General features: G+C 47.9%; 1 protein-coding gene across 1 annotated transcript in view; it reads left to right on the top strand.

Annotated features, from left to right (window-relative positions):
* Mcr (macroglobulin complement-related) overlaps nucleotides 1–15,844 on the top strand; it is a 169,903-nt gene that overhangs the window by 93,798 nt on the left and 60,261 nt on the right. The window contains exons 2-9 of the mRNA XM_050193713.2: nucleotides 5,315–5,437; nucleotides 9,581–9,764; nucleotides 10,188–10,356; nucleotides 11,000–11,122; nucleotides 11,642–11,715; nucleotides 11,814–11,853; nucleotides 11,964–12,048; nucleotides 12,144–12,264. Of these exons, the coding sequence (XP_050049670.2) occupies nucleotides 5,322–5,437; nucleotides 9,581–9,764; nucleotides 10,188–10,356; nucleotides 11,000–11,122; nucleotides 11,642–11,715; nucleotides 11,814–11,853; nucleotides 11,964–12,048; nucleotides 12,144–12,264 (912 nt within the window). The 5' untranslated portion in view covers nucleotides 5,315–5,321. The remainder of the gene's footprint in view (nucleotides 1–5,314; nucleotides 5,438–9,580; nucleotides 9,765–10,187; nucleotides 10,357–10,999; nucleotides 11,123–11,641; nucleotides 11,716–11,813; nucleotides 11,854–11,963; nucleotides 12,049–12,143; nucleotides 12,265–15,844) is intronic.

Raw genomic sequence — 15,844 nt, forward strand, 5'->3', positions numbered from 1 at the left:
GGCAGGCGTAGGCGATGTGGCTGATTATCAGGGCCTGAGGAGCTGTGATTTATGTCTTCTTTCAGTCGGTATTGTTTGATGCTGATGCGGCGGACCATTCGCATTATTTGGAAGGTGGTCTGCTTGAGACGTTGGATGGCGTATTCACCTCCGCCGTCCTCTTGTATGTGAAGGCTGAGGATGCGGACGGGGTTTACTGAGGGTATTTCTTTAGCGTCGAGGGTGAGGGTGATGTGGGGTATTTCATTTAGTTTTCTTCGTCATTTCTGTCGAACGACTAATAGTTCCGACTTCTCGGGGCGGAGACCGCTTGTTCTTGCATATTGCTGGACGACGTCGGTCGCTTGTTGGAGGGCGTCTTGTTTCTCTCCTTCGGAACCAGTGGTGGTCCAGATAGTGATATCATCGGCGTATATTGCATGCCTGATTCCTGGTGTTGCGTTGAGTTTGTCAGGTAATTTCATCATGGCAATCTTGAAAAGGGTGGGTGATAGAACAGCACCTTGTGGGTTTCCATTGTTCCGGGTAGGTAACGTCGGGGTTCTGAGTGAGCCAATGCTGCCTATTGTGGCCGTGCGGTTGCTTAGAAAGGCGCGTATGTAATTGTAAGTATTACGACCACAGTTCGTGAGACGTAGGTTTGTAAGGATGGTATGGTGAGCCACATTGCCGAAAGTGTCTTTGAGGTCGACTGCTAGAATTGCTACGGTGTTGTGTAGTGCGAGGTGTTCAAGGACTTGTTCCTTCAGCTAAAGAAGGATGTCGTGGGTAGAAAGGTGGGGCCGGAATCCGAACATTGTTTCGGGAAGGAAGTCGCTGGATTCTAGGTAAGGTTGAAGTTGGTTCGGAATGACATGTTCCAGGAGCTTCCATGGGCATGAATATATATATATATATATATATGTATATATATTCGGTAATCGATGGAGCAGCATTGTTCGGACATTCCAAGGTGAGGCCCTAGGCCTGCCGTATTGGACTGTGCTGAGTCGAGTTGTACTGTGGTCCGCTTCATTCAGCATCGTGCTCCGGCCGTTCCGGGGTTGTAATGCAATATTTAAATCGCACCAACGAGCTTGTTAACTGCGGCCCGTGCACCGTTCTACTAAGCAATACAGTATTACCCGGGATCTTGCCCCCTTGATGTGGTCTTTAATCTCAATATGCTGCCGACCTATTGTTTCCGCGGGACATAGGAACAAAGAGACGGCGAGCGTGTCTTCTGTCGTTGGAACGCTGAAGTTCTCTCTCTCTCTATCTCTCTCTCTCTCTCACTCACTCAATCATTCACTCGCTCTCCTTTTGTTTTTGTTTTTCTTTTTAACTGGAATGGTAGATTTCACTTTCAAAATGCCTGGCATGTAACTTCAGCCGTGAGCGAGCAGAAGCTTGCTGTGTTAAAGAATAGAGAACACATCAACCTTGTGGGAGATCTCTGCAGTGTAATATATTTAATAATGAGAATAATGTAATGATAAAAATAAGAAAAACATTGCGGGTTGCGTTTCTGCCTGCAAAAATGAGTCAAAAACACTAAATTATGCCGCGGGATTATGTCGTGACACAACAACCATCATCGGCGCTGCGGCGGCGACACCTGAAAGCGCAGCGCTGACCTACAAAAGGGCCACGGTGGTTGAAGAACAGCAGTAGACCCGCAGCAAAACGGAGAAAAGATGGGGTCGGTAATTTTTTTGCCGTGCAAAACGAATTGTCGGATATATTTCTCTCTCGTTCCGAGTCGCGTTCGCTGCCCACTCCCCAATCCGTCTGTCATTTTTTCTTTCAATCTTTTTTCTTGTCATGCGCGCCGTCACTGACCACCCTCCTCCTTTTCGTTTCTGTTTTCTTTTTCTTTTTTTTTTTTCTTCCTGGATGATATAGCAGCTCCGTGTGTCCGTGCCAGCCGTTTGACATCTATTGATCGCGACGGCCGTTTCGCCGATGGGCCTCTTAAAGTTCGCGAGGAATCGTAAACACCACTCGCAAGGAAAGATCGCTGTGCGTGCGTCTCGCTGTTTACCCGGGCATTATCTTAATTGAAATGCCTCCTTCTGGCGCGTAGAGCGCCGTTCGGAATCCTTCGGCTCTGAGCGCACGGCCTATGCTTCTAGTACGGCACACCGGTTTTACGCGCCGTTTTATCCTGCGGACCACCGTTTCTTGCGCGTCCTCAGCGACGCACCGCCTTCCACGCTGTAAATCGTCATCCGTTTCACGGAACTTTGGCCACGGGGCAGCAGGGTCGACGTTTACGGCAGCGCGCCTCCGCTCCTCGCCGTTCCTGCGTCGTCGATCGCGCCGTTTATATGCGCGCCGCCGTTTTTAGTGAGGTCGCCTGCGCCCGTGCCTTCCTTCTTCGTGGCCGCGTTATCTCGTAAATTGCGCGTGTCCCGCTTGGAGTCCCCCTGCTCGGTGGCGAGCGGCGACGAATTCGAGGGGACGTGCTATTTGCCTACACGTCGCCGCGGCTGCATCGTGTGTCTGGTGGGCGGACGGTCGTCCTCGGGAACGTCTCCCGACGATGGTCTCGCGCGAGCTCGCGGAGTTCGGAACCGGGGCTGCGGGCGCGTCGCCGTGCGGCTTCTTAGGCGGCTTTGCGAGCTCGCGTCTTCCTTCCGCACTCGCTTTCGTCATCGCACCACGCTGTGTGACCTGTGTCTTTTCGCTGTGCAGAGATTTCTGTGGTTACGTGTCGGGCGGGAATCGATGTCCGCTTGCTTACACGGTAGATTGCCGACGTTTGGATAATGTTTGTAATAAGCGCGGTGAACGCAACTTTTATATTTTGCCGTGGATTTGTAAAGAAAGCGCGTGGAGATTCCGAAATTGCAGTAACTAGATTATTACTTCTAGACAGTTTTGGGGTTGGGGTTTACAAAGGCCTGCTAGTTTTTACTCGGAATTTGTGGCAGTTACCTGAAATTGGAGCGTTCAAAACCTGAAGAAAGAAAAAGGTTGTTTTCTTTTTCTTCTATATAAGCCGATCAGAATATTAACAGAAGTGAAACAGTAATGCCCTCTACATTCTTTCTTGCACCATGTTAAGGGCAAATGTTTTAGGTGATTGCGCATATGCATCAAATTGAAGCCGTAGGGATGTCGTGTCTGCTTAGAAGAATTCATTTCCGAGATGTCCGACCTTAAGATGATGCGCGCTGCGAAGTACATTGGCGTTCCAGTTGACAGCTCCTCAAAGCCAGAGCATTTTTTTAAAGCAAATTTCGGGGTTGCAATTTCGTTGCGGAAACATGCGGCATAGCTGCGAGATCTGCAAGCCTGAATGCCTGTGCGCCGCCGCGTGCCTGTGTTCGCTGCTCGACCGGAACTTTTGCGAGCGTTTCGTGGAACGGCGCTCGCATGTACGCGCCTATTTCGGGTGCAATGCTTCGACTGTGTACGCATACGACATTGCCTGTATTTCGAACTTGTCGAACTCTTGACCGGCGTTCTCGAGGAGGTTTCTCTGTGCATCTGCGTTGTCGTTATTTCGACGTGTCGTGGCGCATGTAAGGAGTAAAATTTACCGGATACCACCCGTAGCAGGAGACCGCAGTGACTGTATTCTGTATGGTAATGGTAACTTTTAGACTATTCCGTGTTTGCTTGTTGTTCCTTTTTACTGCTTGTAATGTTCTATACTCTGAAATTCGCACCTGCGAGTATCGCTATTCGCCACCAGCAAATTTTAATGGCGCTTGCCGAGCGTAGGTGGAGTACGTATATATATGGCGGGGTGGTACGTAAATTATGATGGTACATGTTTCGCCCTTTTGTGGTAATGCGAGACGCCATACTATATGCCAGATGGGTTAGTGGAGCTAGTCAAGCTGCCGTATTTAAGGCGGCTTTTACCTCACTATCATTCGCCACTTTATACATTTGGCAGGTATCAGTATGGTGAAACTAAAGATAGACCCGGCTCATCAGCTCACTGGTCACTCCCTTCTATCTAATTTATTCGGCCAAGCTCCTGAAGCAGACACAACAGTGGTATCGCCGGAAAAGTCACTTAGAAGAACAATGTGTCGCCTCTCAGTATCTGCTGTTCTAAGTTTGCCACAGCTTGTGAGCTGCGTCTAAATGTAAATAATTGCGGAATAAAATGCATATGTATCCCACAAAAGGTATGTGCTCAGGCCAAGCTATAAACAAAATTATTGATGTCCGCACCCGCCCCGATTCCGATTCCCCGCATTTTGTCATGTGTGCAGGATTCTTGCCAACTTTAATGGTCACGGGTTGGCAGGTATGATTATGTTGTAAGCCTCAACTTCTTTTGCTTGCTATGTAAACTTCCACGTTCCACGCACGCAGCAGTAAATGCTGGTGCAATGTAGCAATGTCAGGACTTAAATGATTCAGAAAACAAAACAAGAACGCTGAACACGTACGGACAGAGCGCGAAAAACAACCGTCACCTCCGTTTGTTCGGCCACCTTTAACAATTGCTAATACTCATTCAGGCCATTTCCTGTAAATGTTCTTGCTGGTGATTTTAACTGTTTTCTTAACCGGAAGCTTGCGGTTTTGCGACACTTTTTTGAAGCATATTGCAAACAAATTTTGTCATTACTTGCCCCAAAATTAGAACAAACATATATCTACTGATGATTGACCCGTGCTTCTGTATTTGGAAAGCACGAAACCTCGCACTTCTTTCTCGATAAAGTTCACTGCACGAAAAGACACGAGACCGGGGTTTCTTCCATAGAGTTTCCTACAAAAATGATTAGAGGGGAACTCTGGCACTTAGCGTCTATGGGAGCTGCAAGCATGGTGGTTCAGCCCGTATGCGAATGATGGTAGGTGCTATGGATTTAACTTCGTTCTTCTGCCTTCAAGCGGCTTCGTGACTTTTGGAAATTGGTCATTTTCAACAAAATATTGCGTTATAAATGCAACAACTAAATATTATTGTGCATGTGCGGAGAACCCTATTGCCTTCTGCGCTTAGAAAACTAGGATTATTCGAAATTTAGGCTAATGAAGGTAGATAAAGTTTCGCAAACAAAGCCACAAAACACCTGAAGCCGCAAGCACGTAGGTCAGACAACGCCTGTACTAACCATCATTACCATGTTAAGTGAACGACCCAGCGCCTGAGTTTCATCTAGTAATGTTAGTAGGAAACTGTACTTTTCTTCGTTTCAGGCCGGGGCAAGGCTTACCGCATTCATTGTTTGAGCAAAACCGCTCGTAGTGTGCCAACGCGAGCCGCACTGTTCGTTCACGCGTGCGGAAGTCTCGCGCGTGTGCGCGAGAGACAACCGCCGCGTATAAAATGACGCCCCCGTCTCTCGACTCTTCGCAGGGCGACCATGCTGGCGGCGGCGGTGACATCGCTGCTGGTGGCGCTGCTGTCGCTGTCGTCCGCGCAGTACGCTGGCTACACGGACAACAGGATCGACAGCGTGCCAATTCACCACCAGCAGCCGTAAGTGCGCCGAGTTGCATGCCTACTGCGGTTTGTTGTTTGCTGATGCTTCTTTGTTTGGTTTTCCGCGGCTCGACAGAAGGTAGCCACACATTCTTGCTAACTTTTATCATCAGCAATCTGCGATTTGTCGGTTTTTCGTATATCGCCAACAGGAATAGTTCGACAGCTGTTTGGTGCTGCTTCGCACGGTGACAGCGTGGCGTTCAATTTGCGATCTGACAGGTTTCTCCGTTTTTAGCGTAAACCTTAAAGTGCACGTACTAGGTTACATAAGCTTTTAAATCTTAAACGCCATCCAAGGGAACCTGTAGATGATTGCCGGCGACAATAACGACAGTGTAGAGCCAGCGTGTTTTGAAAACTTCTAGCTAACGTGGGAACTTTACGTATAGGCATACAGTCTTCTGGAAAAATTGCTGGAGGGTGCTCTGATACTACGATCATTCAGGTTTCCCGAGAATGATGGATAGTATACATGTATTTGTCTAATCTTCATGTTTGTGACTGCAGACGTTCACGTGGTCTTACTTATTGCGGTTTAACTTCCTAAATTTCTAAGAAGTCATAATTTCCTATACGCACGAAGGCAATAAGTTTCGGCGCACCTGAGTAATCACTGCGAATATGTCGCAATACTTTCTAGAAATATCAATTTGAAAACTCACGAAGCCGTTTAAAGCTAGAAGCATGGAATTTCAGGCACTACCCATCATTCCCATGCTGACGCCATGCTTGCTCCCTTTCAACTGTGTTGAAAGTGTTCTTCCCTCTGCTGATTTTTGTAGGGAACTCAGTGCTTATACAGGATGTCTTTTTTTAGCTGCACCAAAGTTAAACAAAATTGCCTTCAGATAGCCCAATTTGACCCCCTGATCTAAATTACTCGATGAGGCAGCGATGAAGCGCGGCTGCATCAGCGAGCGAAGTGACCTTCGTGCTGTCTATTGCTTCAACGCAAAGTGAGCGATAGGAACACAGCACACGCAAAGCCACGAGCTGTCGGCCAACCTAGTCTCTAAACCCAAAGCAGATCGCCTTCAAGATGAAGCCCACCTGGCCGTGCGTTGCTGCCGATGTACAACGATCCCCTGCCTACCCTCTTCCCTGTTCCGTGGGCGCGACGGAAGGCGGCGCGCTTCCTCCCCGCTTTCCCGCCTTGAGCGCGCGAGATTGAGCTGCGATCGTCGGCTCACCTTCGCACGCTTTCACTCGCACATACAGCATACGGCGCGCGGCGATGATGTTATCGCCCATGAAATTTATACGGAACATCACGGCGGCGACGACGGCAAAATGCGCCTGGATTGTCCATACAATTGCTTTCGCAATAAAATTACTCTCTCGAAACTGGTGCAGTCCTGAGAATTCGTTCCAAGCGGATAGGCCTAGTGAACTCACCAGCTACAATTCGTAGATCAAAATATGTGCCGTTGAATAATTAAATAAAAAGGTTTAGACAAATACTCTGACAAATAGTGTATTTTGTGCTCTGAAAGTACAGAACAAAGGGGGTGAGCAAAAAAAGAAAAGTTGCTTATTAAGCAGCTTGACAAAGCTATCATAATTATCGCAGTTATGTTAATTATTCAAATGAGCATTTTAATTTCTCGTAGAAGTAGCGGCCGCCTCATCGAGTAATTTAGATCAAGGACTAGAATTGTGCTATATCACAGGCATTTTTAAAAAGTTTGGTGTGGATTAAAAAAAGAAAGACACTTTAGAGGTACGATGGTTTTTGACGAGCAGCCACTTGTCTTCGTCAAGACCTCACGAAGATGCGTTCACTTGTAGAAGCCTTGGCACCATCATGAGGTTTCATTTCACCTGGGATCGGCCCCCTCTTCACTGTTTCCAGTTCTAAGTAAGATTTTTTCACTACACAAAAGCGCCGTCCACCTGCCGTGGTAGTTTCGTGGCTACGGTGTTGGTCTGCTAAGAACGAAGTTGCGGGTTCGACTCCACCCACGGCGGCCGCCTTTCAATAGGGACAAAGTGCAAGGATGCGCGTGTACTGCGCATTTGGTGCACATTAAGGAACCCCAAAAGGTCAACATTAATCCGCAATCCCCATCTACGGCGTGTGCCTCATAATCAGATCGTGGTTTTGGCTCGTAAAACCCAGAATTTAATTGTTGTAAAGTGCCATCTTTCGTAGATTAAAAACCTAGTTATCTCTCTCTCTTTCTTTTTTTTTCTTGTAGGTAGGTAAATAGGTGGCAGGGTGAGTGGGTTTTTGTCTTGCCTCGCTTTGATGAAGAAAAAAAAACTAGTGTGTGGCCAACAGGGTAGTCGAGTCTGTCGTGGAGCACAGTAGTCCGGTCACTAGCCACTTGGCCACGATCCTTTTTATTTTCTTCTTTCGTGGTAATTATCAGAGTGCACTCGGGTCGCACGCGTTCTTATCTCGTTCCAGAGGCAGCTAGCATTTTAAAACACTCGTCGTGTGCGCACGTGGCCCTTTCTCGTCGTCTTTCCTTGTGACAGCTCGTGCTTTGAGGGGCCTTGTTATAGACTTTACTGTCCCCGGAACCGGCCCACTTTCCCCAGCGCCTTCCTAGTAGCAGTTTACGCTAAGTAGAAACTGCTTCACAGTTACCAACCTCATGATCGCCCAAGTTAATCATGTTACAACATTTCGCCGCTGGAGTTCAAATGCCATTGTTGTTTTAACATGCGCCACATGACATAGCCATAAGTACGTGTGATTGTACACGCAAAAGTACGCTCGCGGCCTACACACACAATTACTCAATTTGCACAAACACATTGGTTCATTTGGTAACGGTTTGAGGAAGCCCAAACAATGCTGGATAGCCAAGTACCTGCAAAATGGTTCGCATAATATATATTCCCACAGTGCTTGGGATCACCAAAATGTTCTTGTGTTCCCATAATGCTAGCGTTCGTAAAACGAGCAGGAAGGCACTGGAATTGCTCACGCATATACAGGGTGTCCCAACTATCATGCACCCAAGATTTAAATATATACAAATGCCACGTAGCTGGGCAGAACCAAGGTAATGCTGTTTGCCGTCACTTGGGAATACTCATATTATTTTTTTGCATTCTGCCTAATTACATAATTAGTCTTAATTAATCAGCTTAAAGAGCAACGCCTAATCAATTGCGACTGGTAAAGGATTCTTTCAAGGCTCTATTTTAATTCGCATAGCTGGAAAAAGTGTTCGTCACTGTTGGAAAAAATCAGGGCCAAGCTTTCCCTTCCTAAATTTCGCGCCGTAAACTCTAACGCCAGTACTTCAGGGCGAGGTTACATATTCGCGAGCACTTTGCCGTATGTGAGCAGTTTTGGCGCTAGGACAGTTCTCGAGACATGACAGAGCTTGGTTCATTGGTTAAATTAGAATGCAATTATCCCCTCCTTTACTGACAAACAATTAACCGGACCCGAGGAGACACTGTCGACATTAATGACGTCACGGCGAGCTGGTACGATGGCGCCACCGGTCTTTCGTTTTTGCCTCGGATCTGGCTTCTCACACTGCAAGAGCGGTCTTCTTCTTCTTCTTCTTCTTCTTATTATTATTATTATTATTGTTGTTGTTGTTGTTGTTGTTGTTGTTTGAAAACATATATACACTTGACAGGAAAGGGAAGGCAAGGAGCAGGCTTTCAACTGCCACCGGAAGGGGCACAACGTGCCTGCTCACTCTGCGGAAGCGTACCTAAATTATACAGTATAACTTAATCGTGACTTAATGGGCAGCGTATGAATTTTGCGACGTTGTATTTCGGCTGTACGGGAGTTACGCGTACACGTTAAATTCTTGCACGCTCTAACCGATGCCCCTTTTGTTTTCCCGCGAGGAGTGTAACCGTTCATTTTGCTGACTTTTTGCTCGCTGTAATTGTTTCCAGCTCTTGAGGTCCGGGCCATGTCAAGAGCGTGTGACCGGAAAATTTCGAGCACTTTTAATGAGGGGGTAGTTGAGGTCCTTGTATTCATCTTGATTACTTCTCCACTGTGTGCACACCATTTCTCTTAATTAATCATTCAAGTTTAGTACTTAATACGCCAGAAGTGGCAAAAAAAAGAGAAGAAAAAAGAAACGTGACTGCAGAAACAAAGGGCATGCAGCTTAACAGTATGAGGGCTTGCGTGCTGATTTTGCCGCGCAGGACTCATCTGATCGTGGCGTCCCGGTTGGTTCGGCCGGGTCAGACGTACCGAGTGTTGGTCACGCTCCTGCTGCAAATGCCGGAGCCCGTCACCGTGGTCGCATCGATCCAGCGCGACGGTGTCGATGTCACTCACAACAGCCAGGAGTGCAGGGCTCCAAATCCCGAGGAGATCCTTCTCAAGGTGCGCACGCACTCCATTGCAACAGGCGAACTGTTCCCGCGTGGTGACCTCTGCTCAAGCACGATAAGCTTCTTTTTCGCGACCATCACCGTCCTCGTGTATCTGTTTCCCCGGAAATTAGCGCTGTATAGATTGGGTAAGGTTGTAAAGACGTAAATTAGGGAAGTTAGAACACTGCAGACACGCGATTTTGAAGTCGTACTTGTCGCCAGTGCTGCTGATACACTTGTGTGATTGATCAGCTTTAAACTTGTTCAGACGATTCGGGTGAATCGTATCAGGCGCCAAAATTTTACTACTTCACATGCTCAGCGAATCTTAGGATTTGCAGGGAGAGCCACTCGCGAGCAGGTCGGGCGTCCTGTCTGCTTTCCCTACTGGGTTCCTCACTATCTGACTGAAGATTTGTATTCCTCTCGCCAGGTACCTGCGACCAGCATCTCAGGCAGCTACCGACTCAAGGTCGAGGGGAATATCAACGGCGTCATTGGCGGCACTGCCTTTTCGTACGAGACTGAACTTGAATTCTCACAGCGCTCAATGACTATATTTATTCAGACGGACCGGCCTCTCTACAAGCAAGGCCAGACGGGTGAGTCCATCGTCTGAACGTTTTCCTCAGCGGCGTGTTTCCTTTAGTCTCGTCGTGAGTCGACATTTGTGGTTCTGCTGTTGCGAGTTTAGTTAGCTCGATCCGTACAAGCATTCGCGCTGTGGCCCTAACGTTTCATCTGTTCGCATGCGTGATATACTACCAAGTCCATCCTGGACATACTGAACCGACATAGTCGTTCATCAGCACAACGGTGAAGATGCGTATAGATGTAAAGAAGCGATAATAAAGGGCATTTGTATCACACTAAAGTTGTGTGCTTAGGGAAACTTTAAAAAAAAAATGCCTTCTGCCCCCCTCCTTCATCAAGTTCACAGTATGTTTAGGAATTCTAACGTTGGCAAGTTGGCAAATATGCCATTATGTAGTCGCGTTGCTTAATATAACGCCGAGTCAACAACTTCGTTGGTTTTTGCTGCTTGTGTGTATGGGGCATATTGAGCTAGGTGGAGTTATTATCAATAGTAGTATTTCAGTTAGCGCGTTTGCTGAAGCTTTTTCTTCTTGTTTTGCGGGAGAGGGGAGTGACGTAAGTCCAGTAGTCATTTGCAGCGAGTCAGCAGCGTATACTGTTTGGTTTTGGTCTCATTCAGTGTTTTGTGTATTTTCTTTTTGGCTTCAGTTCATTTTCGTGCACTGCCAGTCACAACGGAGCTCAAGGCATTCTCGGATGCCATTGACGTTTACATGCTGAATCCTAACCGGACCATTGTTCGGCGTTGGCTCTCCAGGCGAACAAATCTTGGTGAGCACATATGGACCCGTGTTCACAAAGCATATCGCATACGCTAGAGCCGTTCGTAAAAACGGGCGCAATTTAATCGTAATTTGAAATATATTGTCCCGGTAGTGACGAACAGTTCGTGTGAACGTAAGCTTTCGTGAATTCCCTCCACACACACACACACACACACGCACACGCACACGCACACGCACACACACACACACGCACACACACAAATACACACACACACACACACACACCACGAGGTCGCGGGATCGAATCTTGGCCATGGCGGCCGCATTTCGATGGAGGCGAAATGCGAAAACACCCGTGTATTTAGATTTAGGTGCACGTTAAAGAACCCCAGGTGGTCGAAATTTCCGGAGTCTTCCACTACGGCGTGCCTCATAATCAGAAAGTGGTTTTGGCACGTAAAACCCCATAATTTAATTTTTTCTTCTTTCCTTTGATTTCTTCTTCTTTTGTCTGCGCTCTTGCAGCCATGTTATTGTCCAATGACAAATGTCGACTTCACTTCAGGTGCCGTGAGCCTAGAGTACCCATTGTCTCCTCAACCTGACTATGGAAAGTGGACAATTCAAGTCATTGCTCAGGTACATCTAGTGCGTGACAACTGTGCACGCAAACAGGTTTTGTCTTGGTTCGCAATCGGAACCTACCATTGTTTCTTTTTTTTTTTTTTAACCTTTAGGGCCAAGTTGAAGAGAAGACATTTGTTGTAGAAGAGTACTGTAAGTAGACAAATTCGTTTAAATCTTTACAAATGCTGCACCTCATACGGTCACTGCACACGGACCGTTGCTGTCCAGGCGCTGAACTCACGACTCGTGTTCTCTTCCAGATCAAATGAGATTTGAAGTCAATGTCACACTGCCCACATTCTTCATGGCCACGCAAGAGTACATTTACGGCACTGTTGTAGCCAAGTGAGTGTTGCTGCAGTGGGCGGCGCAACGATTTATTCGCTGGTTTGGGAGCACAGCGCGTCCAACTTGTGTGCTTTCTGCCTTGTTTTCCACAGCTTCACAAGTGGCGCTGCGGTCGCTGGAAACCTGACACTCCGCGCGACTGTTGAGCCAATCAATCCAACTTACCGCATTCACCGCAGTTCATCTAGGTACATTGAAAAGGTCTACCGCTATGTGAGTAAATTAAGCGTTCTCTACCTCTTTTTACTTGCCAGTGCTGCAACGCGCTTCTTTCGGACTGTTAGTTAAAAGTTTAAGCACCCTGTCTTCCCGCGCATCGTGGGCGCCGCCTTGTGCATGTTTCTTTACGCGGCATTTATAAACTGTAGCGAGGTCTGTCTGCTGGACCGGCTGCTGTTTGCTGTCTGTGCTGTGCAGTGTTGCGGCATGGGTGCCCCCATTCCATTCCATTTCGAGGAATGAACAGGAGCAGCTGTAATTATTAGTAACTCCCCTCAGAACCATTACAAGAACTGCAGCGCTTCCCTTTCTACTAACGTGCGAGGCCAGAGGGGACGCAGCTAGAACTGGAGAGAGGAGAGGGAGAAGAGGCAGTTTCATTATAAGAGAGGAGGGAGGTGACGTGAGCAGGCAAGGAAACCCCACTACTATACGACAGCGGTTGCGGGGAAACAGGATAAGCTTAAGTTCAATGTATGGTACAGTACGTTGCTGCTATTTCTGAAAAAAATAAACGCCATGCAAATTTGTCAAGCGCCCGGGCAACTTACGCTGGGCGTGCAGAAGCAGAGCGGCATTAATTAAAGCGCACCGCAGGGTCCAGGAGACACTACAGAAGCGGTCGACCATCAAATCAACACTTCTGTGGCCGCCGCGTCGGCTTTGCGGCTATGGCATTGCTAGAGGTCGTGGATTTGATCCCAAACGCGGCAGCTGTATTTCGATGGGGGCGAAATAGAAAACGCACGTGTACTTTGATTTAGGAACACGTTAATGAACACCACGGTGCCAAAAATAATCCCGAGTGCGCCACTACGGCCTGCCTCATCATCCGAGTGTGGTTTTGGAACGTACAGCCCCATAATCCAATTCAAGTTTTAATACTTCTGCCACAATGCGATGTGCCATGTGAGGAAATGACAACGCTCACCCCTCTCAGAAGTTATAAAATATGGCGCACAACAGCGCCTCAAGCAAACACCTCTCCCGGCGTGTTCTGTGTACTATGCCAACAAACAGCAGTGGTGCACGCAAGGTAACGTTTAACATCAACTCACCACTCTCGTGTTAGCCTAAACGTTGAATAAATTAAGCTGTAGCCGTCAACGTCACCGCTAATTATCGTCAATCAAAGCATCCAGCACTTAAAGCTTCGCTTACATCGATTCCCACACTGTGTGGGATCTGCATATTTTTTTCATCCACTTTCATTTCCATTAATTTATCGTTTCTTTATTTAATTTATTAAATACAATTTCCCCTATGTTGTCCTTGCTGTCAGTGTTTGTTGGCTTCTTACAATATATATATATATACGGCAGGACCAACGCGCTTGTTAGAAGAACGTTATGCGAAGCTTTCGGTAAACGTTTCAATTAAATGCAGTGCAAATGAACACGTAATGGGTGCAGATTTATTTGACGTCGAAGTACGTGCAAGTAACTGTTCTCATTCTGGTCTTCCCATCGCGGAAGTTGTGTGTTATTTGCCATGCGGTAATGCGGCATGTAACTCTTCATGTGCGGCACCGCGTTTCGAAACATAGCGCCTGTCCGGCAAGACGCGGAGACTCCCACCACACGACCCACGTGGCCGCGGATAACACGGCCTCCGGGATTGGTCCACTTGAAGGGGCGCTAAAAAGAAGCACTAAAATACTTTAGACGGATAAAGTGTGCCTTCAAAACTCTATTTTTGTTACTTTCTCGACAATGGCTCGATTTTTAGAAGAGAAAAATGAATGTTTAGGTTTCATGTTTTGACTTTTACGCCGAAACCCCAGTGCCGGAACGTTAAGGTGACGTCACGGATTTCAAAGTACTTTCCCGTAATTGGGTCGTAATGGCTCAGTAAAACATTTTGAAGCTTGACAAGTTCACTCTTTAGCTCTTTTAGAATACAATGCACCTCCTTTTTCTGATTTTAAATTAAATAGGCGAACGCAGAAGCCGTCAGAATCAGGGACGTCACGGCGAGTTGGTGCGAGAACTTCGATGCGGCGTCGCTACCCGGCCGTCTATCGCTTTTTTTGTTGTTATTGTTTGCAGCTTTTCTGACTTGCTAACCATCTTTTCATGGTAGGAGGGCCTTTTTCGCTTTTGAAGAAGGGTGGTCTACTAATGCAGCTGAATTTTTTTCTCTTTATAGTGTTGTTTTAACTCATAGAGAAACCGACTGAGCAGACATGTGCCATACCCCGGGAAAGGAGATGTAGAAAGCGTCTCTCTCTCTCTCAAAAAAAAAAAAAAAAAGAAAGCTATATGCTTGAAAGCACATATCTATTCTAATGTGAAGGGGCCGTTTGTTGTTTCATGGTGCAATCGCGCAGAAAACAGAGCCGGTCACCAGCACATCTGCAGGGGTAGTGCAGATGGCTCTATATAAGCCAATAGGTTATATACGTGCTGCACTATGTGCGAGCTATTCTGAAAGACAGCAGCAGCAGCCACCGTCAGCAAAGTCCCAGAGAATTCGCAAAAAAAAAAAGCTTTCTTTTGATCCCCCCCCCCCCCCATCTCGTTTACGAATGAATTAGACACGCTTCGACATCGCATCCATGCTTCAGCGTTTTTTTAACCTTGCCGAGGGCAGAGTTGGAAGCATGGCAGTGGGCCCACAAATGGCGTGAGACACTGCCCACCGGTCGCAAGTGCCGTGGCTTTCTTTGTCGTTCTCCCATGTAGACAAGAATACTTGTTTGCCCGCTGTACTGTCTTGCATGTACGGCCAAGTTACAAAGCAATTACTGATTCACACCCATCGATTACACACTCAATTTACTAATTGAGAATACGTGCGCCGCCACCAATCGCAAGCCCCCACTATACCGACGCAACTCTGTACGCCCGGGAGCACAGTATGCGTATACTGTGCCCAATGGCGTAGCTAGGTCGTCTGGCACCCGGGGCCCATAGGTCTTCTGTCACCGCCCCTCCCCCGGGTGTAGCCGGCGGAAAGAGGGGTGTCTTCAGACGAATATGACACTCCCCCCCCCCCCCCCTCACTGGGCCCTTACACCCGGGGCCCACGGCCCCCCGGCCCCCCCTGTTGCTACGCCACTGACTGTGCCACCGTATGCCACAGTATACAGTATGCCCTGTTGTGTTGGAAACCGCACCCGGACTGCGATCACTGCACCCTTCGCAACGTCTGTCTCTAGCTTTATCACACATACGCGAAGTAATGTGCGGAATGAAGCGCTTTGGTAATGTTACGTTTCGCCTACAACGCGCGGTAATGCCGGCGCGGATGCAACGGACGCCGGGGCTTTGTTCAAAGCGGCGGACATTTTGGCCCGTTCAACGCCGCCGCAACGCCTACCCGCCAAGCGTGTCCAGGCGTGTTTCAGTGCCACGTGTCTTCGTGTGTGCGTGTGTGTGTGTGTGCCCACGCTTGTCAAAGCGCGGCAGCCGGGGAGCGGAGCTCCCCAAGTGAGGGTTGGCGATGCGTCACTACACTCGGTTCAGCAGGTCTCTCGGCTCGACCGTGCGCGCCGTCGTGGGCTCATGCTCCGCCGTCCCGTGACCTTCATCCCGTGACCTTCATCCCGTGACCTTCCCTTTTGGACCGCGAC

Source organism: Dermacentor andersoni, chromosome 1 (genome assembly GCF_023375885.2).
Source record: "Dermacentor andersoni chromosome 1, qqDerAnde1_hic_scaffold, whole genome shotgun sequence".
Lineage (NCBI taxonomy): Eukaryota > Metazoa > Arthropoda > Arachnida > Ixodida > Ixodidae > Dermacentor > Dermacentor andersoni.